At 50.9% G+C, this 23,749-nt stretch overlaps 1 protein-coding gene across 2 annotated transcripts in view; it reads right to left on the bottom strand.

Annotated features, from left to right (window-relative positions):
- The window catches only part of GRIK5 (glutamate ionotropic receptor kainate type subunit 5), a 49,845-nt gene that overhangs the window by 8,614 nt on the left and 17,482 nt on the right, over nucleotides 1–23,749 (bottom strand). The window contains exons 12-15 of one of the 2 annotated variants that reach the window (XM_082369672.1): nucleotides 17,287–17,490; nucleotides 4,680–4,796; nucleotides 4,392–4,501; nucleotides 3,811–3,984 (exon numbers count right to left, since the gene is read on the bottom strand). In XM_082369672.1, the coding sequence (XP_082225798.1) occupies nucleotides 3,811–3,984; nucleotides 4,392–4,501; nucleotides 4,680–4,796; nucleotides 17,287–17,490 (605 nt within the window). The remainder of the gene's footprint in view (nucleotides 1–3,810; nucleotides 3,985–4,391; nucleotides 4,502–4,679; nucleotides 4,797–17,286; nucleotides 17,491–23,749) is intronic. The other variant, XM_082369673.1, reaches the window with a different exon arrangement.

The following is a 23,749-nucleotide window of genomic DNA, read 5'->3' as shown; positions in this document are numbered from 1 at the left end:
GGCCCAGGAGGGGAGTTCTGGCCAAGCTGCTGCTATTCAGGTGGCGGCCAAGTCCCTAGGGCACTGGCACCCACCCCCACCGCCCTACCACCGGCCCTGGCTTGCTGAATCACCAGGCCGAGGTCACATCTGGAGATGAAGAAACATCTGTTGAATGACTGAATGTGGGGGAAGACTCGGGGTGGAGACAAGAGTGAGCCTGGGGTCAAAGGCACCAGTGAGAGAGGGGGCGTGACTGGGGGCTTCCTGGGTGACAGCGATGGGAAGGGGCAGAGAACACCCAGCTGGGGAAGAGGGTCCCTGACTGAGCAGCAGAAGGGATGGGCTGTAGAGAGTTGGTCACTGGTCCCCCACCTGACTGGGGGACTCAGCCAGATTTGTCACAGCGGGTCCCTTCATGCCCTCTCAGCCGCCTCCTCACACGTGCCTCCCTCTCGTGCCTGGCTGGAATGCGCCTCCCTCTCTTTGGCAGGCATGCCTCTGTTTGCACCTTCAGATGAAACAGCCCAGATGTCACCTCCTCAGAGGGGCCCTTCCTGAGCACCCTCATTCTCTACTGTTCTCTTTCACTGCACCCTGTTTGGTTCTTCAATAGCACAGTTTACATACATCTGATACATCATTATATTAAAAATGTTGGGCTTCCCTGGTGGCGCAGTGGTTGAGAGTCCGCCTGCCAATGCAGGGGACACGGGTTCAATCCCTGGTCTGGAAAGATTCCACAGGCCGTGGAGCAACTATGCCCGTGCGCCACAACTACTGAGCCTGTGCTCTGGAGCCTGCGAGCCACAGCTACTGAGCCCGCATGCCTAGAGCCCGTGCTCCTCAACAAGAGAAGCCACCGCAATGAGAAGCCCGCGCACCGCAACGAAGAGTAGCCCCCGCTCTCTGAGGCTAGAGAAAGCCCTCGCACAGCAATGAAGACCCAACACAGCCAAAAATAAAAACAAATAAATAAATAAATTTATTTTTAAAAAAATGTTAATAAAGTTCAGTCGGGGTGTGTGGTAGGCAGAAGAAAGGCTTGCCCCCCAAAGATGTCTACATGCTCACCCCTGGAACTTGTGCGTATGTTCCCTCACAGGGTAAAAGGGTCTTTGCAGATATGATTAAGTTAAGAGTCTTGAGATGGGGAGATTAGCCTGGATTATCCTGTTGGGCCCATGGAATCACAAGGGTCCTTATGCGGAAGAAGGAGGTCAGAGTCAGAGAGAGAGATTTGAAGACGTTATGCTCTTGGCTTTGAAGATGGAGGAAGGGGCCACAAGCCCAGGAACGCAGGCAGCTTCTAAAAGCTGGAAAAAGCAAGGAAATGGATTCTTCCCCAAAGCCTCCAGAAGAACTGGCCCTGCCAACACCTTGATTTTAGCACAGTCATATCTACTTTGCACTTCTGACCTCCAGAACTATAAGAGAATAAATTTATGTTGTTTTTAAGCCATGAAGTTTGTGGTAATTTGTTGCAGCAGCAACAGGAAATGAATACAGGGTATAACTCCTGACATGATGCCAATTCCAAAATGTTAAAAAAAAAAAAAAATCATCAAGATTCAAAAGTTTAGGGATTTCCCTGGTGGTCCAGTGGTTAGGACTCCGAGCTTCCACTGCAGGGGGCACGGTTTCAATCCCTGGTCAGGGAACTAAGATCCCACATGCCATGCGGCGCATCCAGAAAATTTTAAAAATTAAAGAAAAAAAAAGTTTCAAAGCCCTGCTGCAACTAAGGAGCCCACGTGCTGCAACTAAGGAGCTCTGGAGCTGCAACTAAGGAGCCCTGGAGCCGCAACTAAGGAGCCTGCCTGGTACAACTAAGACCTGGTGCAACCAAAACAAAACAAAGTTTCAAAGCTAATGGACCAAGCAAATTGCAAACAACTGCCAGATGGTAGTTAGCCTCGCTTAGCTGGGAAAGAGAAAAACCTGCCACCATTATGGTTAGTCTTGAACAAACAAGTTTTGAATCAAACAATATCTTCGGGACATATTCTTGGCATAAAATATGATGTCCTTGTGTTGATTTATCTGTTTATTCTCAGTTCCTTTGCCTCTTGAGGACTGGTTTTCCACCTGAGTGCCTGGCACATGGAAGGGCCTGAGAAGCACCTCTTGCTGAATGACTACTGAGCATGGATTCTGACTGATGGGGAGGAAGCCCAATGCCTCGGTTTGCCCTGGAGAGGTACCCAGGGCCTATGGGGTGGGTGGCACTGGGGCGGGAGGCTGGCTCGGCCCAGCCCTGCCTCTAGCCAAATGCACGCTCTTTAGCAAACCACTTCCTCTCTCTGGGTCTCGGTCTTCTAATCCATAAAACCAGAGAATATTCCTTGTCCTAAGCATGCTCCTTGGCTTTCTGTGGTTCTAATGAGGAAAAGGAGCTGAGAAGAGTTATATGAACTGCAGCCAAGCCCAGCTGCTATTTCAAAGGTAGGGTGGCAAATGTGAGTGCTTATGGAAGCCAGGCCGGAAAGTGACTGAAGGGGGACTTCCCTGGTGGCGCAGTGGTTAAGAATCCTCCTGCCAATGCAGGGGACACGGGTTCGAGCCCTGGTCGGGGAAGATCCCACAGGCCGCGGAGCAACTAAGCCCATGCGCCACAACTACTGAGCCTGCACTCTAGAGCCCTCGAGCCACAACTACTGAGCCCGTGCGCCACAACTACTGAAGCCCGCGCGCCTAGAGCCTGTGCTCCGCAAAAAGAGAAGCCACCGCGATGAGAAGCCTGTGCACCGCAGTGAAGAGTAGCCCCCGCTTGCCTCAACTAGAGAAAAGCTCGTGCACAGCAACAAAGAGCTAATGCAGACAAAAAAAAAAATTTTTTTTTTTAAAGTGACTGAAGGAGGGAGAGAGGACTGAGGCCAGTGGAACAGGCATCAACGCCAGGTGGGAATGCCAGCCGAGCACTATCAGATCTCCCAAATCTTCGAGAAAAGTGATTAATCTGAATTTGGGGAGTTCCCTGGTGGCCTAGTGGTTAGGATTCCGGGCTTTCACTGCTGTGGCCCGGAACAAAGATCCCGCAAGCCGCACAGCGTGGCCAAAACAAAACAAAACAAAAAGAGACATCTGAATTTGTAAGTGAATTTACCCAATTTTTAAATGCCAACTAATTCAAAAAATTTTAAACTATGGGCCAGACATCACCAGTTGTCAGTGTCTGCTCTCTGACACATAGGTTCTTGGAGCTTGTCTTGGAGGCAAAATAAGTTCCGTTCAAAATAAGTTACTGGGTCTGGGTAATTCCCTGGGGGTCCAGTGGTTGGGATGTGGTGCTTTCACTGCTGAGGGTCTGAGTTCAATCCCTGGTCAAGGAACTAAGATCCCACAAGCCACGCGAGGTGTGGCCAAAAAAAAAAAAAGAAAAAATGTTTCGAGATCCGCGTGGGACTTTGAGGGAGCAGGTGTCCCTGTCTGGGCCTCAGCCTCAGCCTCTGGACAGTGAAGGCTGTCCTGGCTCAAGGATTCCAGTGTCTCTGTGACTGCCCAGGCAATGTCCGAGACAGCAGTAACAATGCCAATACTGTCCTGATTATAACCCCTCAGGTCAGCAGAAGCACTTTCCCATCCCTTAGCCACACTGAATCCTTACAACCTGAGACATGGGCATTTTTATCCCCATTTTTCAGATGAGGAGACTGAGGCATGGAGACCCAAGGTCACACAGCCAGTGAGTGGCAGAGCTGGGGCTCAGCTGCCCCCACCCCATTCCCTGTCACACAGCTGGCGTGGGTAACGGGAATGGGCCCAGGCCTCAGAAGCCCCCCCACCCCACCCCCCGCCAACCCCAGTTGGGGCAGACAGGCAGCCTCTCACCAGACTCCGCTGACGCAGCGTGTGGACAGCGCCCGGGGCATGATCTCCGAGCCCTGCTGCATGAAGCCCCCCACAGGGAACCAGAGGCTGTTGCCCAGCGTGTACTGATTCTCCAGGATGTGGGGACGTGCCCGCAGGCACGGGTGCGGGTTATACCACTCGTAGGGGCTCAGCCTGTGGAGAGACACGGGGAATGGGGAGAAAAAGGAGAGGAACAGAGGAAAGAGAGAGCCACCGTGATCAGAAGAGATGGGGGGACGAAAACGGAGGGGAAGACAGAGATGGACATAGAGAGACACACACACACACAGAGAAACAGAGACAGTGCGGGCAAAAGGGGAGGGGGACAGAAAGAACGGGAAGGGGAGAGGCCCAGAGAGAACCACGGAGCAAAAGTCAGAACCACCAGAAGGAAATACAGAGACAGGGCCAGAAAGGGAGAAGGGAGGGTGCAGGGAATCCAAGGCCCCAAGTGGAGGCCGAGGATGGTCCAGACAGATGACAGAAAGGTCAGGCATGGAGACCCCAGCTCGTGCTTCCTCCCCGCCCTCTCCTTCCCAGGCAGCAGGTAGTGGACTCACCTGGCGGCCAGGAACAGGACGCAGCTGACAGCCAGGTAGGCAAGAAGCATGAAGAGCCACACAGCAGGGGAGAAGGGGTCCAGGAAGGAGAAGTAGCCAGGCTTGCGGCCCTGGTGGGAGAGGGAGTGAGAGCCGGAGCCACACAGACCTGAGCCCCTCCCCCAGCCCCGGGGCCCATGAGCCCCACCGGCCCCTCTGAGGTCCAGCCCACAGCCTCTACCTCCCTTGGGTGTCCGGCCCCAGCGCCAGCCCCCACCCCCGCCTCCATGTCTCCAGGGGGAACCGTACCATGTGCACGCGGTAGAGGATGCTGATTCCCAGGGTCATGAAGGGTTTGGAAAAGTCGATGACCTTCTCCCGCTCAGCTGTGATGGTGAACGCAGCCACAGCCAGGTCTGCCTTCTGCTGGAGGGGAAGCGGGGCGGGGGCAGATGGGCGGGCCAGGGAGACAGATGGGCAGTTAGAGAGAACGCACTGAGGGAGCGACTTAGAATATCAGAAGCTGAGAGAGAGGCAAAGAGAGAGGGCAGCAGAAGGAGCCAGGGGACCGGCTCCAAGAGCGCACCTCGGGCCTCCAGTCGGACCCTTGTCATCTCACGTCTGCTGTAAGCGGCTCCTGTGGCCTCCTTCCTGCCCGGCTGCCCTGCCTCATCCAATCTCTCCCGCTCCCCAGTCAAGTTCATCATTAAGACCCTGCTTTATAAAACCTACCACTGACCCCCACCACTCCCACCATGCCGGCGTCTTAAAGAGAGAGCCTGAGATTGGAGTTGAGATGCCTGGACGCTGACCCACTCAGGACCCTCTTGGAGCCTTGGTTTTCTCTTCTGTATGAACAATTAACAGGTAACACTTATCAAGCGCTTACTATGTGCCAGGCTCCATGCTAGATGCCACTTTATATAGATTATCTTGTATAATCCTCTTAACAGCTCCCTGAGGGCCACTACTAGGCCCATTTTATAGAAGGGGAAACTGAGGCTCAGAGAGGCAAAGGCACTAGAGAGTAAAGGCAGGGGCTGGGGACCATAAAGCAGAGACATGACCTCCACTCTCCTGCCCCTGGCAGACACCAGGGACCTAGATGTGTGCATCATGAAGCCACCCCTGACACACAGGACCACGCCCGGCTCAGTTGAGATAATGACCTCAGGAGAAGCTGCATGTGGTCTTGAGTTGGGGAGGGGTGGCTGGGGTCCGGGTCTGAAGTGGTGAAGGGTGGGTAGTGGGTGGGGTATGGCGGACAAAGGGGTGTGTGTTGGGGTCTTGCTGACACGCTGGAATGCCTGATGCAAAGGGGCCATCTCGCTCTTGCCCAAGTGGATATCAGGCAGTCGTTAGCTGTGGGCAGGACAACAGGCTGGGAAAAAACCTGGCACTTCACACACACACACACACACACACACACACACACACTGCACACGTGAGCACTGTACACGGTCAGGTCTACACCACCAACATGTGCACACCATGCCATATCCACACACGCGTGCCCAGACACAGGCTGACCCAGTGACATACTGTCCACGTGGACTCAGGCAGACAAACACGTGCCCTGTACACGAGTGTAGGGAGGAGCGATGACATCGTGGGGGGCATTCCCTAGAGGCACAGTGCCCACACCCGAACACGTGGCCTCACGTGTGCACATACATGACAGAGGTGGCAGGGCGCTGGAGAGGGCCGGGGGTGGGAGTAGGGAGCCCTGGCTCTGCCCCAAGCTCACTGGGTGACCAGGGACAGGGGCTTCCATGTCTCTGGGCCTCACTTTGGTCCTCTGTAAAATTGGGTGGGGGGTGAGCGAGAGGTCTCCTGGGTTTGGGACCCGGCTCCGAGGATGCTCCTTCCAGGCATACTGGTTCCATCGCCCAGGGCTCAGCCGGGCCCCAGCACCGACTCCAAATTCAAGTAGAGTCCTCCCCCTGGGGCTGAAATAAGAGTCAAGGTCCCGGATCACTGGCCTGGGAGGAGGGACACACGCACCCCCCAAGGGGCTGAGACTGAGAGCACATGAGGTAATACAGACTGGGACAGAACTGGGGTGGGGAGAGAGGGCACGGGCCCCAAAGATACTGCAAAGAGAGGTGGCACAGGCTGAAAACAAAACCAAGGTCAGGGAGAGATCACGTGGACCCAAAATGAAATCCAGGCTCTAGGAGAGAAGAGATCTGAAAGACAATTCGATGTCAGGGAAAGAGGACAGACCCAGAAGATTAACCAAGAGTAGAGAGAGACGGCACAGGTGAAACAACTACGGCAGGGTGAGAGAGAGACGGCACGTCCCCAAGGCAGAATCCAGAGGCGGCCATGTGTGGCAAGGGCCCAGAACACACCGGATTCAGAGCTTACCCCTGGGAATTCCTGTGTGTTGAGAGTAAGGAGTGGGTTTTCCCCCCTTTTTTTTTGGCCACACCCCACGGCTTGTGGGATCTTAGTTCCCCAACCAGGGATCGAACCCGCGCCCTCGGCAGTGAAAGAGCGGAGTCCCAACCACTGGACCGCCAGGGAATTCCCGGTTTTCTCCTTTCTTGTGCACTTGCCACTCTCATGACTAATATGTGAATCATTGGGAACAATGTTAGCTAATACAGGAATCTTTATTTTTATGCACCCACAGGAGGTCTGTCCTGGCAAAGGCCCCCCACGATAACCCATCAGCCTCCTCACTGGCCCCCTGCCTCTGCTCATAACACCCCCCCATCCAAAATGATAGTCACCTGTTTAAAAACTCTTGGGTGGCTTTCCCACTGCACCTAAGGCAGTGTCCAGGGTGGCTGGAGCAGAAAGCGCGGGGTGGGGGGCGGGTAGGTGGTGGGAAATGCAGCAGAGTGGGAACCAGAGCCCTGCAGGGCCTTGCAGGCCAGGGGAAGGGGGCCGGATTCTACCCCAAGGGCAACAGAGGACATCACATCAGAGGGTGTGAGCAGCAGGGGGTAACGTGATCTGGCCGCCCTGAGAACAGACCACAGGGGCAAGAGTGGAAGCCGACTAAAGATGTCCACGGAGATGCTGGGGGCGGGGCTAAGTGGAGGTGGAGAGGAGGTGGTCCGATTTGAGATGAATTCCGAATGGAGGACAGACAGATCCTTAAATGCTGCAAGTTCTTCTAGACTCCTCTCAGAGTCTTTGGAACCCCTGCCCCCTTTCCACCTCCTCCTCCTCCCCCTTCATTTCCCAAAAGGGACACCTGTTCCTTAGAGAAGACTTCCCTCCCCAAGGGAACCCTGACAGTTTAATCTCTGGGATGAAATCAGGAAGAATCCAAATGATAAGCCACCTGTAGAAATGACAGGGGGATTGTCTAAATGCCTAAAAACCAACCAAAGCACTGGTGACTGGCCCTCTGCCCCAGCCCGCCCTGTACACCAGCTCTGTGCAAACCATCTGTGCGGTGCTATCAGCTCCCTGACAGGCTCTGCCAATAGGGGGCACTAGAGGAAGGCTGCAAGGCTGGAGGAAGGAGAGTTACCTGCTCCTTCTGGTCTACTCTCAGGTCCCCAGCCTTTCTGCACCAAAGGCAGCAGCATTTCTTCCACAGGGCAGCAGACACATTCAGTCTGCAGCTTCCCAGCACTTGCAGAACCAGCTTTGCTGAGCCTTTCTTGGGGCACCAGCACCAGCTGGAGAGTGCCCCCTCCTCGGGGTCTGAGTTTCCGCCCCACAGAGCCCTTCCTCTAAGTTTCCGAGTTTCAGCTCTTCTCTGCTCCTTCAGAACTTGAGACAGAGCCATTTCCTGCCTTGCTACCTCCTTGATGCCTGAGAGAGAGCAAGGGTGTGTAAACTATGGCCCTCAGGCCGAGTCTAGACCATCTGCCCGATTTTGTAAATAAAGTTTTATTGGAACACAGCCAGACGCACTTGTTTAGGTATTGTCTACAACTGCTTTCCATACAATGGAAGAGTTGAGTAGTGACACGATGACCTGGAAGACGGAAATATTTACATCTGGCCCCTTGCAGAAAAACTGCTGATTCCTGCCTTGGACTTCAACTTTTACCCTCTCAGTTAACTAGTTAGCAACTTTATTCCTAGTAAATAATTCTCTTCATTCAAATATCTGGGGACTTCCCCGGTGGTCCAGTGGTTAAGAATCTGCCTTCCAATGCAGGGGATGCGGGTTTGATCCCTGGGCAGGGAACTAAGATCCCACGTGCCACGGGGCAACTAAGCCCACGTGCCACAACTACTGAGGCTGTGCGCCACAACTAGAGAGAAGCCCACGGGCCGCAACGAGGAGCCTACACGCTGCAGCGGAGAATCCTGCATGCCGCAACAAAGATCCCGCATGCTGCAACTAAGACCCGACGCAGCCAAAATTAAATAAATTAATAAATATTTTTTAAAACCCCACAAATATCTGGAGTGATTAGTTTCCTGGTAGACCCCTGACTGATGCAAAAATGACAATACCCAGGTCACATGAGCGCTCAGGTCACAGGGTCACTCAATGTCCATGGGCGGGTGTTCAGCGTCTAGCAGGGCCTGGTAATGAGCGGTTTCTCAAAAGGAGAATAGTATCTGCAGAAAACAGCATGATTTGCTTCAAAACTCTAGAGGTCTGCATGCGAGTCACCTCTTGGTGCCTGCTTCCCTATTTGCCACCAGCACGCTACACTTCCCGGGATCTGCCGGCTCATCAGGCCCAGGTGGCAGATCAGCTTGCATGAAGCCAGGACCTGCTGCAGAGCTTTTGCATGCTCTGGGCCTCCCTCAAAATGAAAAGCCTTACAGGTTGTTTGGTAAAGGGATTAAAGCAGCACACACAAGTTATACCCAGGTATAAGTTGTTGCTCAAAGCCAAAAAACCCACCAAATGTCCGCAATACCAGACAAACAGCAAAGGTCTGAGTTTCAGCTCTATTGGGACCCTCGTCTGAGTTTCTAAGGTTTAATCTTTCCAACTTCTTCCCCTTTCCCCTGAGCCCTCGGGGTAGTGGCTGCTTCCTCCAGCTGCTACCTTCAGGATCCATTAGCTTTATTTTTACTCTTTCAGTTAGTGGGTTAACGCTGCGTGGCTTGCGGAATCTTAGTTCCCTGATCAGGGGCTGAACCCGGGACCTCAGCAGTGAAAGCATGAAGTCCTAACCACTGGACCGCCAGGGAATCCCTAGTTAACAATCCTTTGTATTAAATTCTCTCTGTTCAAATAGCTGATAAGAGGGGAAATCCCGGGGCTTCCCTGGTGGCGCAGTGGTTGAGAGTCTGCCTGCCAATTGAGGGGACATGGGTTCGAGTCCTGGGCTGGGAAGATCCCACATGCCGCGGAGCAACAGAGCCCGTGAGCCACAACTACTGAGCCTGCGTGTCTGGAGCCTGTGCTCCGCAACAAGAGAGGCCGCGATAGTGAGAGGCCCGCGCACCGCGAGAAGAGTGGCCCCCACTCGCCGCAACTAGAGAAAGCCCTCGCACAGAAACGAAGACCCAACACAGCCAAAAATAAATAAATAAATTAATTAATTAATTTAAAAAAAAAGAGTAGCAATTAAAAATACAGATTTTCCATAAAAAAAAAAAAAAAGAGGGGAAATCCCTGGCGGTCCAGTGGTTAAGACTCCGAACTTCCACTGCAGGGGGCACGGTTCGATCCCTGGTCAGGGAACTAAGATCCCACATGCCTCGAGGTGCAGCGAAAAAAAACAAAAAAACAAAACAAAACAAACAAACAAACAAAAATAGCTGATATGATTCTGTTCAAGTAACTGGTGCTGTTTTGTCTCCAGATTGGACACTAACTGACTGATATCAGCTGTGGGTTTATTGCCAACCTCCTCACTAAATGCTATTTCAGGCTCATAAGATCTGATCAGCAAAATGTTGCCAGTGTGATGGACCAGCGTCAAGAGACCAAGTTCTCCGTGTTCTATATTGGGGTCCCCAACCCCCAGGCCGTGGACCGGTACCGGTCCACAGCCTGTTAGGAACCGAGCTGCACAGCAGGAGGTGAGCGGCGAGCAAACGAGCAAAGCTTCATCTGCCGCTGCCCATGGCTCCCCACCGCTAGCATTATCTCCTGAACCATCCCCCTGACCCGCCCCCCGCCAGTCTGTGGAAAAATTGTCTTCCACGAAACCAGTCCCTGGTGCCAAAAAGGTTGGGGACTGCTGGTCTATATGATGGCAGAAAGCAAGAGAGTTGATGTCAGCCTGAGGCAAGACTGAAGGTTTATACTCCTGGCTTCTGGTGGTCCTTGGAAAGTGGTTGGAGAAAAAAGCATTTGCTAGGTCAGTAGCTCACACCAGCTACCAACGGCTGTGTTGACTTGCTCCAGGAAAGATACTTCATTTGGGCCAGCATCTGCGATTGGAGTCACCACCTGATTGCATTTACAAGAATCCACAGTCATTCTCCAAGATCCATCTGCCTTCTGCACAGGCCAAACAGGCCAGTTGAACAGGGATGAGATCACTACCCCTGCTTCTTTCAAGCCATTAATGGCGGCACCAATCTCTGCAATTCCTCCGAAGGATGTAGAATTGCTTTTGGATTACTATCCTGGGAAACAGGGGGAGTTCTAGGGGCTTCCACTGGCTCTTTCTACCATAATGACCCTGACTCCACGGGTCAGAAAGCTTATTCCAATTATACAACCAGGACCTGGAAAAACACAGAGTGAGTCCAAGGGCCTATCAGGCCCACTCTGAGTGGAACTTGGGCTCAGACTCCATTTATCACTTGGCCACATAAGCCCTACTGTGGTCCACCAGTCAAAGCAGGAAAAATCAAAATGACTTGCCATCTATGAAAATGACAGGAGGTTGTCTGAATATCTAAAAATCCATCAAAAGCCTCAGTGCCAAGAAGGAGCCTGTATAGAAACTGGTGTTAAAAAAGAAAAAAAAAAAGAAACTGATGTAGTCTTTCTGGAAAGCAGTTCAACAGTATATAACAAAAGCCATACGAAGGGTTTTCCCCTTTCACCGGGTAATTCTATTGAGATTCAATCCTAATCAGCTACAATGCAAGCCAAGCTTTCGTGCATAAAGATGTTTGCTTATGGTTGTTTATAGCAGCACAAACAAACATCTAAAAATACCTGGAAACAACTAAATATAAAAAATGCTTCAATAAATTACAGTACATCCACATGGGAGTTAATATGCAGCCGTGTGACATTCTGTTTAGGTTAAAACAATGAGATATTTTTAGCCTTTCAGATTGGCAAAGTTTTTTTTAAAAGATTGATAATACCCATTGTTGGCAAGAGTGTGGAAAATTTGACATTCTCGTGCACTTTTGGTGGGAATATAAATTGGTGGAACCTTTTTGAAGGGCCATTTGGCAGTATATACTTAAAAAACATTCATACCCTTTGAACCTCCACCACTTGGAACTTACCCTCAGGAATACCCCCACCAATCCAATTGATGGTAGCATTGTCTATGCCTGCAAAAACTGGAAACCACCCAAATATCCATCAATAGTGGACAAGTTAAATAAATAATTCATGTTCAGTCACACAAGGAAATCCTTTTGTCTCCCCCTTGAATTTCAAATAGGCATCTCAAACGACCCACACCCAGAGATAACTCTTATCCCCCTGACCCCCGACCCCACCAAGCTGCTCCTCCTATGTCCTCCCCATGGTGGAACCTGGCCTTGCCATTGGCCCAGCTGCTTAGCCAAACCCTGAGTCACTCTTGATTCCTCTCATGCTCTGGCACACATCCCACCTGGTGGTACACCTGACACAGCTACCACTGGAGCACAAGCCAGCATCTTCTCTCTTCCACACTTTCCAATGGCCTCTGAAATGGACCACCTTGTCTCTACTCTTGGTCCACTACAGTTATTTCTCAGCAGCCAGAGTAATCATTTTTAAATGATTTTGAAATTAAATCAAGGTCCTATATCCATACAATGGAATGTTAGTCAGCCCTAAAAAGGCAGTACTCATCATTTTACAATGTGGATGAACCTCAAGCATGTCATGCTGTGTGAGAAGCCAGACACAAAAGGCCACATATTGGCTGATTCCATTTATATGAAATGCCTAGAATAAGTAAATCCATGGAGACAGAGAGCAGAGTGGTGGTTGCCAGGAGCTGGGGAAGGGGGGAATTGGGAGTGACTGCTTGGTGGGTTCGGGTTTTCTTTGGGGGTCATGAAAATGTCTTGGAACTAGATAGAGGTGATGGTTGCACAATACTGCGAATATACTAAATGCCACTGAATTTGGTTAATTTTATGTTATATGAATTTCACCTCAATAAAAAAAAAGAATAAACAAATTAGATCATGGCACGTTCCCTGCTTAAAACCTTCCAGTGACTTCATAACACAATAAAAATAACATCCAAGAAGGAGAAAAGGGACTTCCCTGATGGCACAGTGGTTTAGAATCTGCCTGCCAGTGCAGGGGACACAGGTTCAAGCCCTGGTCCGGGAAGATCCCACATGCTGTGGAGCAACTAAGCCCATGCGCCACAACTACTGAGCTTGCGCTCTAGAGCCCGAGAGCCACAACTACTGAGCCGGCATGCCACAACTACTGAAGCCCGCGCGCCTAGAGCCCGTGCTCTGCAACAAGAGACACCACCACAGTAAGAAGACCAGGCACCGCAACGAAGAGTAGCCCCCGCTCTCTGCAACTAGAGAAAGCCCACGCGCAGCAACGAGGACCTAACGCAGCCATAAATAAATAAATAAATAAATAAATAAATAAATAAATAAATAAATAAAAACAAAAAAGGAGAAAAAAAGGGGGGCTTGATTCCCTGGCTATCCAGTAGTTGGGACTCGGTGCTTTCAATTCTGGGGCCCGGCTTCAATCCCAGGTCGGGGAACTAGGATCCTGCAAGCCACTTGGCTTGGCCAAAAAGAAAACAACAACAAGAACATCCAAACTCCTTACCTGCAAGACCCGGGTGACTCAGACTCTGTTCTAGGACCTCCAGCTTCCCCCTCACCCACTCCCCACAAAACTCTGTGAGGGAGGGAACATCGTTCCCACTTCAAGAGGGGAAGCTAGTTCAGAGAGATGAAGTGGCTCGCCAGGGACCACACGGGAAAGCAGGCAACCTGAAGCTGGCTCTGTCTGGCGTCTAACCAGCTCACAGCTGTAGTGGACACCGTGGTGGCCGCCCAGACCCTCCTTCCGGATCAGGCACTCATGGTCCCAGTTGTTGGTGGCTGATTGCTCTGTAGGTGGAAGAACGCCTTTGCCCCAGGTCCTGACCCTCCCCGAGGACAGCCCTCATCCAATGACGTGTCGGTGGGGGGCATAAAAGCCTTCCCCCTTACCTCAGGGGGATGTCTTTGATGGCCATCCCAGCTCCAGAGCTGCCCGTGGGACATGGGACGGCTGAGGCCCAGCCATGACTGCAGCACAGCTCAACTCCTCCCTCTGCCCAAGCCTGCTCCTCTACTCCCTGCTTTCCGAGGGCACCCCACACACCTCCTGCCTGCTAATCTCCACCGCGGAATCTGCTTCCCGGAAACCCGACCTAAGATATCTGCCCTGTCCTTAAGGGCCAGACCGGAGGGCCCCCGGGGGTGACAGCTAAAGCCTGTGAGCGATAGGTCGGACTTGCCTTGTACAAAGATCCTACTGGAGGACAAACTGGAATGGAGAGAGATGGGAGGCCAGGAGGCCCATGAGGAGGCTGGTGAGAGGGGCGGGGCCTGAAATCACAGTGCAGCAGTGATGGCAGGGAGAAAGGTAATTCCAGCAGTGGCCACTGGGTGGAATAAACGGACCATAATTCCAGACTGGCCTACAAGCCCTGAGCCTGGCCCTGGGGTCGGGGTGGCTGGGGGGATGCTGGTGCCCTGGGCTGTCTTCCATCTGGAAGTCACTTGTCAGCTCTGGGCCAGCCTGCTGGGGTGCCAGCCCTGGCTCTGCCTGTCACTAGCCGTGCGGCCTGGACAGTATCTTGGTGCCTTACTCTGTCCATTAGAGAAAACTGGGCAAACCCCAGGCCTTCCTCAGGGGGTGCCCGTGGGGAGTCAAGGAGTTAACACAAGTTCATACAGTTCGGACAAGAGCCTGGCACGGCGTGGGCATCACCTTGACCACTCTAGGCTTCCCAAGTACCTGCTGGGTGTCTGGAAAGGACACAGGCCTTGGGTCCGTCACACCTGGCTGCAGCCCTGCGTGTTGGGGGCAAGTCCCTTCACTACTGAGCCCCTGATCTCACATCGGTAGGAGGGCAGTGGTCCTCTGGGCCAGGAAGGATTGTTAGAAGAATTAAGGAACACTTGAAAAGTTCCTGGCACGTGGCGTGAAGTCCACAAACGTCAGCTGCTGCTGCCGTGAGGACGGTGCTGAGTATCTGTGCGAAGCTCAGTGTACTTGGCCATCCCACAGCAGGCAGCTGAGCCTTGGAGGGGCCAAACTCCACCCATCCTTTGCACTCTGAGTCTGCTCCTCCTCCAGTGTTCTCTCCCTAAATGTCATCGCCATCGCCCAGCTGCCCAAGCCAGAAACAGAAGGAACGCTCACGTCCTCTCTCCTCCGCCCCCGCCACAGGCGGTCACCAAGTCCTGGCCCTCTCCAGCCTCCCCTGACCTTCCCGCAGGCCATCCAGCAGCCCCCGATGATTCTGTTTCCTCATTTGAGCCAGCTCAGCCCTTTGTGTGCAGGAGGTGCATCCCATGGACCTCTGGCTGCGGGCCAAAGTCTTTAACCCTAAGAGCAAGGCCAGGCCAGGCCACTGAATCCCCAGGGTGTATCACAGGGCCTGGTATACAGTAGGCACTCAATAAATACTAGCTGGCTGGAGGACGGACGAACGCATGAATGTATGTACGTGCTGGCAGGAATAACACTAACAATGATCGAAAGAGAGCACAGGCACACAGCACCCACTACCTGCCCGGCCCTGTTCCAAGCCCCCACATGGATTAACTCATTTCATGCTCACAACAGCCCTATGCGCTAGCATTTGTTATTTCCCCAGTTTTACAGGGAGGTTACGTAACTCACCCAAGGTCACACAGCAAATGCTCAGCAGAGATTCAAACGGGACTCAGGACCACAAGAGCAGTAACCAATGAGAAAAGCTCCCAGCCCTGCTATGCTCACCCCAGGCACCTTCACACCAAGTCCTAAGGGAAGGCTCGAGGCACAGGGAGTTAAGACTCTTGCCCAAGGTCATACAGCTGTAAATAGGACTTCTTTGTTGATGAATAAACAGATGTCCAGTTGAATAAACAGATGTCCAGTTGACAGTGACTTTGGTTGGGGAGGGCTGCTCTCCTGGAGTCTTATTTCTGGGGGCCCTGATGAACAGAAGTTCTGAGCTTACGAGACTGGGGACCAAGCTATGGCAATGAGGTCACAGGGAAGCCTGCCAGCGAGGTGGGCGTCCGGCCACCAGCTCCTGCCTCCTGTCTCCTCAGGCCCTGGCTTCAGACTCTTGAACCCACCCAGGGCAGAAGCTTTCAACCAGCTGGCTGCCTGTAGGGCAGTGCCTCGGGCCTGCCAGCTGGGTGGGGTGAGGGAGACCGAGCCACCAGAATCCGGGGGGGACATCCCGACCTCTGTCTCCCCCAGAGCAGCTCTGCTTTGTCCAGGGCCCTGAGGGCGCTTTCAAATGGAAAAAAGGCTCTGAAGTCAAAACAACTTTTGAAAATCAGTGCCTTACGGGATAAACATCCTTGTCAAGCAAAGTGGCCTTTTTGAGTCTCTCCTGGTGACATTCAGGGGCTCAGAAGGGTGACAGTCTCTGACGCTGTCAGCTAAGTCCAATGTCAAGGCCACCCTGACCGTTTGTGGCCACAGGTCCCTGCTCCACACACCTGCCCTGGACGTGCCCCTAAGCTGGGGGCCTGTTTGTCTTTTTTGGGCATTCGCCCACATGGCTTCTCATGACTGGAATAAAAAGAAGAAGCACCTATGACAAGCAACGTGTGCAGCGTGTCTGTAACCTTACTACAGACCTGTCAGGTATCATTATCCCCATCCTAGGGAGGGGAAACTGAGCTTCCGAGGAAAGAAATGACTCACCCCAGCACTCAAACCCAGGTTGGTCTGACTCCAAAATATTTTTTCCGCTGCACCCCTGCCTACCACCCCCCACACCACTGCCTCTTGCCCTCCTCACCTACATTCAAATCCTGCCCACACTCAGGGCCCGGCTGCTCTTCTAAAATGCCCCACACCCAACTCGTTCTTACTCATGTTCCCACCCCAGCCCCCGCTGTTTGTAAATGCCATCAAACACTTTGCCCTTCTCCCATACCCCCCTTCACCCTGCTGACTCCTTCACACTCTTTGGGAATCTGCTTGGGCGTCACCTCTTCTGGGAAGCCCTCCCTGGATGCCTGGCTGGGTCAGGAGCCTCTGGGTCCCTCCTCTGAGTTTTCCCCATCAGCCCATGGCTCTGTCTTGTGGTCATTTGCTTTTCTGCATCTCAATGGGACCCTAAGTTGCTGGGAGCAGGGTCCAGGTCCCCTGTGCTCACCACTATATCCCGCGCCAGCGTGGTGCAAGGCACACACTAGGTGCTCAATAAACACCTACGGAATGCGTGACCTTGTGAGCGCAATAGGCAGCCTCCACGTCCACCTCCTGGCAGGTGCTGGGCACAGCGCACGTGAGGCGCCATCCCGGCCGCCTAGCCCTATCCCTGCCTCTCACAGGAAGCCTTCTCCACCTCCTCCACGTCTGTCCAATTCCCACTCCACGTCTCTTTCATTCACTCAACACATCTTCGAGCACCGACTAAGCCAAGGTGGCGTGAGGGAAGCATTTGAAAGCGGAACACGGGAAGGGATGCGTTGCCCTTCTTCCCCACTGTGCCCGCCCCGTGGTGCTCACCAGCCACAGGGACACAGCGCACCATCGGCTCCTGCCCCTTGTATGCACCAGGCTGGTTCTGAGGCACCATTGGCTGCCCGCCCGCCCTTGCTCACCCGACCCACGGCCCCTTCCTCAGCCCCAGCCCCGCCGTACCCGGTTGATGAGCTCGCCGACCATGCCCGTCCAGGAGCCGTTGGGCTCGGGCGCCCCGTACAGCCCGTCTTCCACCAACCGCAGGCGGTAGCGGAAGCGCAGCAGCTCGGCCAGCTCCCGCAGCATGTCCACGCAGAAGCCCTCAAAGCGTTCGTTCCCGGACAGGGCCTGGAAGTTGGGCCGGCGCATGACGTACGGGTTCTCCTGGGGAAGCAGGAGAGAAGGGGGGGTGGTGGTCAGAGACTGGGGCATCTGGGGTCTGGGTCGTGGGTCCCAGGGCCCAGGCTGCAGCCAGATCAGGAACCTGCTCGCAGAGTGGAGATGATGGAGTCCTTGCCTTCATCCCCTGCTTACAAATGCTCAGAGTCGGCGGCGGGGGGGCGGGGCATGTAAATTAGGAGGCTGGGATTAACATATACACACTGCTGCATATAAAATAGATAACCAACAAGGGCCTACTGTATGGCACAGGGAACTCTACTCATATTTTGTAATAACCTATAAGGGAAAAGAATCTGAAAAAGAATATATGTATATATACATACATATATATGTATAACCTGAAACTAAAAACACTGTAAATCAACTATACTTCAATTTAAAAAGTAAAACTAAAAATAACTACCAAAACAAAAACAAATACTCAGAGCCAGGGAAAAAGCACAGGGACCCTGCCAGGCCCCAGCAGATTGCAGGAAACTGGTTTGATCTCCACCAGACAACCTCATCTCAAGCTCAAATGGCTACAAGGGAGGCAGGTAACTTGAGTGAATCAGACTGGATGGAGATCGTGCCAAACTTTCAAACTTTTGGCTAAAACCCGCAGTAAGATATATATTTTACTTGTAATCCAAGTCATACACATATGTCTATGTGCTCACAGTTGCACACATGTAACCAGACTTAGTTCCACAAAGCAGTCCTTTCCCTTATGACTATGGCAGAATACCCTGCTATTTTCCGTCCTGCTCTACTTCATTTTTCCACACAACCAATAACGACCCATTAAACTGACTTCATGAGCCACCAAGGGATCAAAGAGAATCTGCCCCACCAGGATTTAGCTCCAGCCCAATGCTGCCACAAGGGAAGCAGGCCTGAGATGCCAGATGGTCCAATGTCAAGAGAATTTGGAAACCCAGGTTGTTTTGTAAAATCTCCTGATTTTAAAGGTTAGCAATAGTTCAAATTCTAATACCAATTTTTTTTTTTAATGCTTTGCAGGCTAAACAAACACCGGACAGTTTGCAATCTCTGGCCTACAGCTGTTTTGCTATGTTGATGCTTATTTCTGAGGGGTTTGAGCAAACCTTACTGACCCTTTTTGTGCCAAATAAGGACAAAAGCAGAGAGAATATTCCAAGTGCTAGTAAGACGAGGCATATGAAGATGATGGTAACAAAAGGGATACTTATCTTACATAGTTATTGTCTAAATGGTTGTTTGTACAGTGTCACTTTGGACTTAGGAATAAAAGGAGTTAGGATTTAGGAATCAGCCAGAAGAGCTTTGGCAATAATATCCATATGGTTACCATGTGGACTGAACACCTGTGAAGTACCAGCCCTTGTGCTGTGTGTGTTCTCTGGATTTTATCAATTTAATTCCTCACAATGGGAATTCCCTGGCGGTCCAGTGGTTAGGACTCCATGCTTTCACTGCCGAGGGCGCAGGTTCAATCCCTGGTGGGGAAACTAAGATCCCGCAAGCTGTGTGGCGTGGCCATTAAAAAAAAAAAAAAAAAAAAATTCCTCACAGTGACCTTACACGGGAGGTATCCTTAGACTCACTTTACACATGTGGAAACTGAGGCTCACAGAGGTCAAGTGACCTCTGCCACCTCTCATTCATTCAGCACATAATTACTGAGCTCCGAGGTAGATGCCCAGTATTTTGCAGCTCCTCCCGTCAAGAGATAGAGCGGATTTCTCCACTCCTTGGGTCTGAGCGGCCCTCGAGACTTGCTTTGGACAACAGAATGCGTTGGAAGTAGTGCTGTGTGACTTTCAGAGCCTGGGCCCTCAGAGAGATCTCTTGGGACCCCAGTGTAAGGAAGCCCGGGCCAGGGACTTCCCCGGTAGTCCAGTGGTTAAGAATCCGCCTTCCAATGCAGGGGACGTGGGTTTGATCCCTGGTCAGGGAACTAAGATCCCACATGCCGCGGGGCAACTAAGCCCACGCACTGCAACTACTGAGCCTGCGCACTCTGGAGCCCACGTGCCACAACGAAAGATCCCACGTGCTGCAACTAAGACCCGATGCAGCCAAATAAATAAATAATTAAAAAAAAAAAAAAGGAAGCCCAGGCCAGCCTGCTGAAGGATGAGGGAGAATGGGTGAACCGAGACGTGCCGGCCAACAGCCCAGCCTAGACACCAGCTGAACGCAACCACAGTGAGCTCAGCAGAACTGCTTAGTTGGCCCACAGAATTGTGAGAAATAATAATCGTTATTGTTGGAAGCCTCCAGGTTTTGGGGCGGTTTGTTATACAGCGATAGGTACTATAAGGTACCTATAGACTAGATACCAGGACCCCAACAAAGTCCCAGAGCTGAGGGGAGATGGGATGGAGAGAAGTCAGTGCTTTTCTCTCTCTCCCAAGCCACATTTTCAAATCCAAAACTGTGGAACCGGGAGTAGGAATGAGATAATACTAATAATAGCAGCAGCAGCTAGCATTTCTTGTGGGCTTGCTGTGTGACAGCTATTCTGTCAGCGTAGGAGGTCAGTATTATTACCTCTATTTGAGAGATGAGGACACAGGTCCCGAGAAGTGAAGTAGTGAGTGGCTGAGATGGACAAGTCAGGCTGAGTCCAAAGCTCTGCTCTTAAGCCCTATGCCAGACTAAACAAGAGCGGACCTGGGAGAAGCTAGACACAGAGACGGGGGTGTCTGGCCGGGTATCAAAGCTAGAGAATCAGAAATCAGGAATTCTCTAGACAAACACCCAGTGTTAGAGCTGGCAGGCGCTCATACAGTCCTGTTGATGTACACAGGAGGAAACCGAAGTTCAGAGAGGTCAGGTGTCTTGCCCAAGGTCACACAGCTGAAGCAGGGCAGTAGGAAGGGGAGATTGGGCAGAGCTGGGATTCAAGACTCAGTTGCTCTGCTCTCCAAAGTCCTTGTTCCTTCCACCAGGCCAAGCTGATCTTCAAATTCAAGACTGAGGCACCTGGGTTGTGGATTTGGGTTCGAGGCCTCAGGATCGGGTGGGAGCTGATAGAGCCAAAAACAGGGACTGAGGCCTGTGAACAGAACTCAAGGTCAGAAAACAATGATCTAGCACTCAACCTGCAGTCCCAGACCATCAGATCCAAGGGTTTTAAGAAGCCTCTAATCCAAGGTTTTCAGATTTCTTCAAAAAGAATCTTCTGCAGAAGCCCAGCATTACAGACGGACAGTGGGATGTTGCTAAGTCTGATTCTAAGAACTCATCCTACGAATGGCTATGCACCTGTACACAAAAATGTAGGTCCAGGAGAGTCATGGCACCATTTCTTGTATCAGGAACAAAGACTGAAACAGCCTAATTTGGAACAGGTTAAAAAGATTATTGATGTCATCAAAGAATCCCAGGCAACTACTAAAATAACAAGTTCTATAAGATATATTCAGAGGAAAAAAACAAGCTACAGAACAACGTGTACAATATGCTATTCTTTGTGAAGGAAAAAGTGGGTATGGGCTTGTACATGCTCAGACATATCTGGGAGGATGGGGAAAAAAATGGGGGACGGGAGAGGGAAGGGGATGGATTTTTTCACTCCTCCCCTCCCCACACGCTTTGAATTCTATTTAATGTAGAATTAAACTGAAAGCTACTTACTTCTATTTAATTAACTTCTGTCCCACCCCCAGTTTAAAATTTTAATATTAAAATATTTTTTAAATTTTAGAGATGATATTTAAATGCATATGGAAATGTAGAAGATCAAAAGAACCAAAGCAATCCTAAAGAAGAACATGAAAACTGGAGGATTTACCCTACTGGGTATTACGACAATTTAAAACTGTGGTGTTTAAGACGATGTGGTATTAGAGCAAAGACAGACAGACAATAGAATGGAGAGTTTGGAAACCCACACATAAATGGATACTTGATTTATGACAAGGGTAAGACTGTGCTGAAGGGGGAAAGAATGAACATTTTAATAAATGGTGCCATTCAATAAAACATCCATATGGAAAATATGTATTCTGATCCCCCCTACCTCACATAATACATAAAAATCAATTCTAGGTGGATTGTAGATCTAAATGTAAAAGGCAAAATTATTATGTTTTCAAGAAACATATAGGAGACTAGCTTTATGAACTTGGGGTAGGCAGAGAATTCTTTTTTTTGGCCGTGCTGTGTGGCATGTTGGATCTTAGTTCCCCGACCAGGGATCGAACCCATGCCCTCTGCCGTGGAAACGTGGGGTCTTAACCACAGGACCGCCAGGGAAATCCCAAGAATTCTTAAATTCTAAAAGCATTAACTGGACTTCTCTGGTGGTGCAGTGGTTAAGAATCCACCTGCCAATGCAGGGGACATGGGTTCGAGCCCTCGTCTGGGAAGATCCCACATGTCGTGGAGCAACTAAGCCCGTGCGCCACAACTACTGAGCCCACTCACCACAACTACTGAAGCCCACACACTCTAGGGCTCGTGCTCTGCAACAAGAGAAGCCACCACAATGAGAAGCCTGCGTACCGCAATGAAGAGTAGCCCCTGCTCGCCACAACTAGAGAAAGCCCGCACGCAGCAACGAAGACCCAACACAGCCAAAAATAAATAAATAAGTAAATAAATAAATAAATAAAAGCATTAACCGTAAAGCAGGGAGAAAAGGATAAAATGGACTTTAGGAAAATTAAAAATCTTTTCATCAAAAGATACCACTCGGGGGACTTTCCTAGTGGTCCAGTGACTAAGACTCTGCGCTCCCAATGCAGGGGTCCCGGGTTCAATCCCTGGTCAGGGAACTAGATCCCGCATGCTGCAAATAAAGAGTTCACAAGCTGCAACTAAAGATCCCGCACGCCGCAACGAAGATCCTGCACTCAGCAACGAAGATCCCGCATGCCGCAACTAAGACCTGGCGCGGCCAAATAAATAAATAAGCCAAATAAATAAATAAATATTAAAAAAAAAAAAAAGATACCATTGGGGGTAATTCTCTGGCCATCCAGTGGTTAAGACTCCTCACTTTCACTGCTGAGGGCTCAGGTTCAATCCCTGGTTGGGGAACTAAGATCCCACAAGCTGCACGGCACAGCCAAAAAAAATACCACCAAGAGTGAAAAGGCAAGCCACAAAGTGGGAGAAGTTCTCTGCAATGCATATTCCAACAAAGAACTTATATCCAGAACATATGAATAGATTACAAATCAATAAAAAGATCAGATATTCCAATTTTCTAAAAATAGAGAAAGATTTGAGCAGGGACTTCCCAAAAGAAGGTTCCAAATAGGCACTAAATGAAAAAGTGGTCACCTTCCATGGTCGTTAAAGAAATGTAAGTTAAAACTACAATAGAGGTGGCAACTTCCTATACTCAGCACCGGCAAAACTGAGGAGCAACTGGAATTCTCCTTCACACACTACCGGTGGGAATGGGGAGTGGTACCGCCACTTTGGAAAATGCTTTGGCAGTATCTACCGAGGCTGGAAAACTCCAGCAATTCCACTCCTGCAAATACACTCGACAGAAATGCCTATACATGTTCACCGAAAGGCGTGTGGTAGGGTGTTCACAGCAGGACTATTCACAATAGCAAAAGAACTAGAAACAACTCCAATGCGCATCAGTTTGGTGGGTAAGTTAATCGTGGTTCCTTCATATAACAGGACATATAACGAGACTAAACTATTTGTAGCAACGTGGGTGAATCTCACAAACACATGTTGTGCCCAAGAAGGCAGACGAGAGAGAGAACATAGAATACGATGCCATTTATGTGAAGTTCAAAGCAGGCAAAGCTAACCTGGGGGGCGGTTAGAGACCAGAAGGGGCATATGGAGAGCTGGGGGTGGGAGAGCCGGTCCCACAGGTGTGTTCAGTTATTGAAAATTCAGTGAGTGGTACACTTAATGATTTGTGCAAGTTTCTGTATGCATGTTGCACTTCTATAAAAATCCCTTGAAACTAAGAAATGTTCAAGTAGGGTGGGTTCTAGAACATTCCTCACAAGCTGCTTGCCTGGACCCTTTTATGAAGCCAGGACCCAATTCCATATCCAATACTTCCTGGAGGGCAATTTAAAGGACCCCGATCTAGTTTACCCCCTTCAGTTTATTATGAATATTTTAGTTCCCTCGTTTTACAGGAGGAAGCTGAGGACAGACAGAAGAGACCCATCCAGGTCACAAAGTGTACGGACGGCAGGGCCAGGCTTAGAACGCAGAAGCGAGGGCTTGGAAAGAAGCAGAAATCGACGTGGTGTGGCGCAAGGTAGAAGCACGTGGGCTCTGCCAT

The sequence above is a fragment of the Balaenoptera borealis genome (genome assembly GCF_965194805.1).
Source record: "Balaenoptera borealis genome assembly, chromosome: 19".
In the NCBI taxonomy this organism is placed as follows: Eukaryota; Metazoa; Chordata; class Mammalia; order Artiodactyla; family Balaenopteridae; genus Balaenoptera; species Balaenoptera borealis.
The sequence above is the reverse complement of the archived record's forward strand: the minus strand, read 5'-3'. Positions and strand labels throughout refer to the sequence as shown.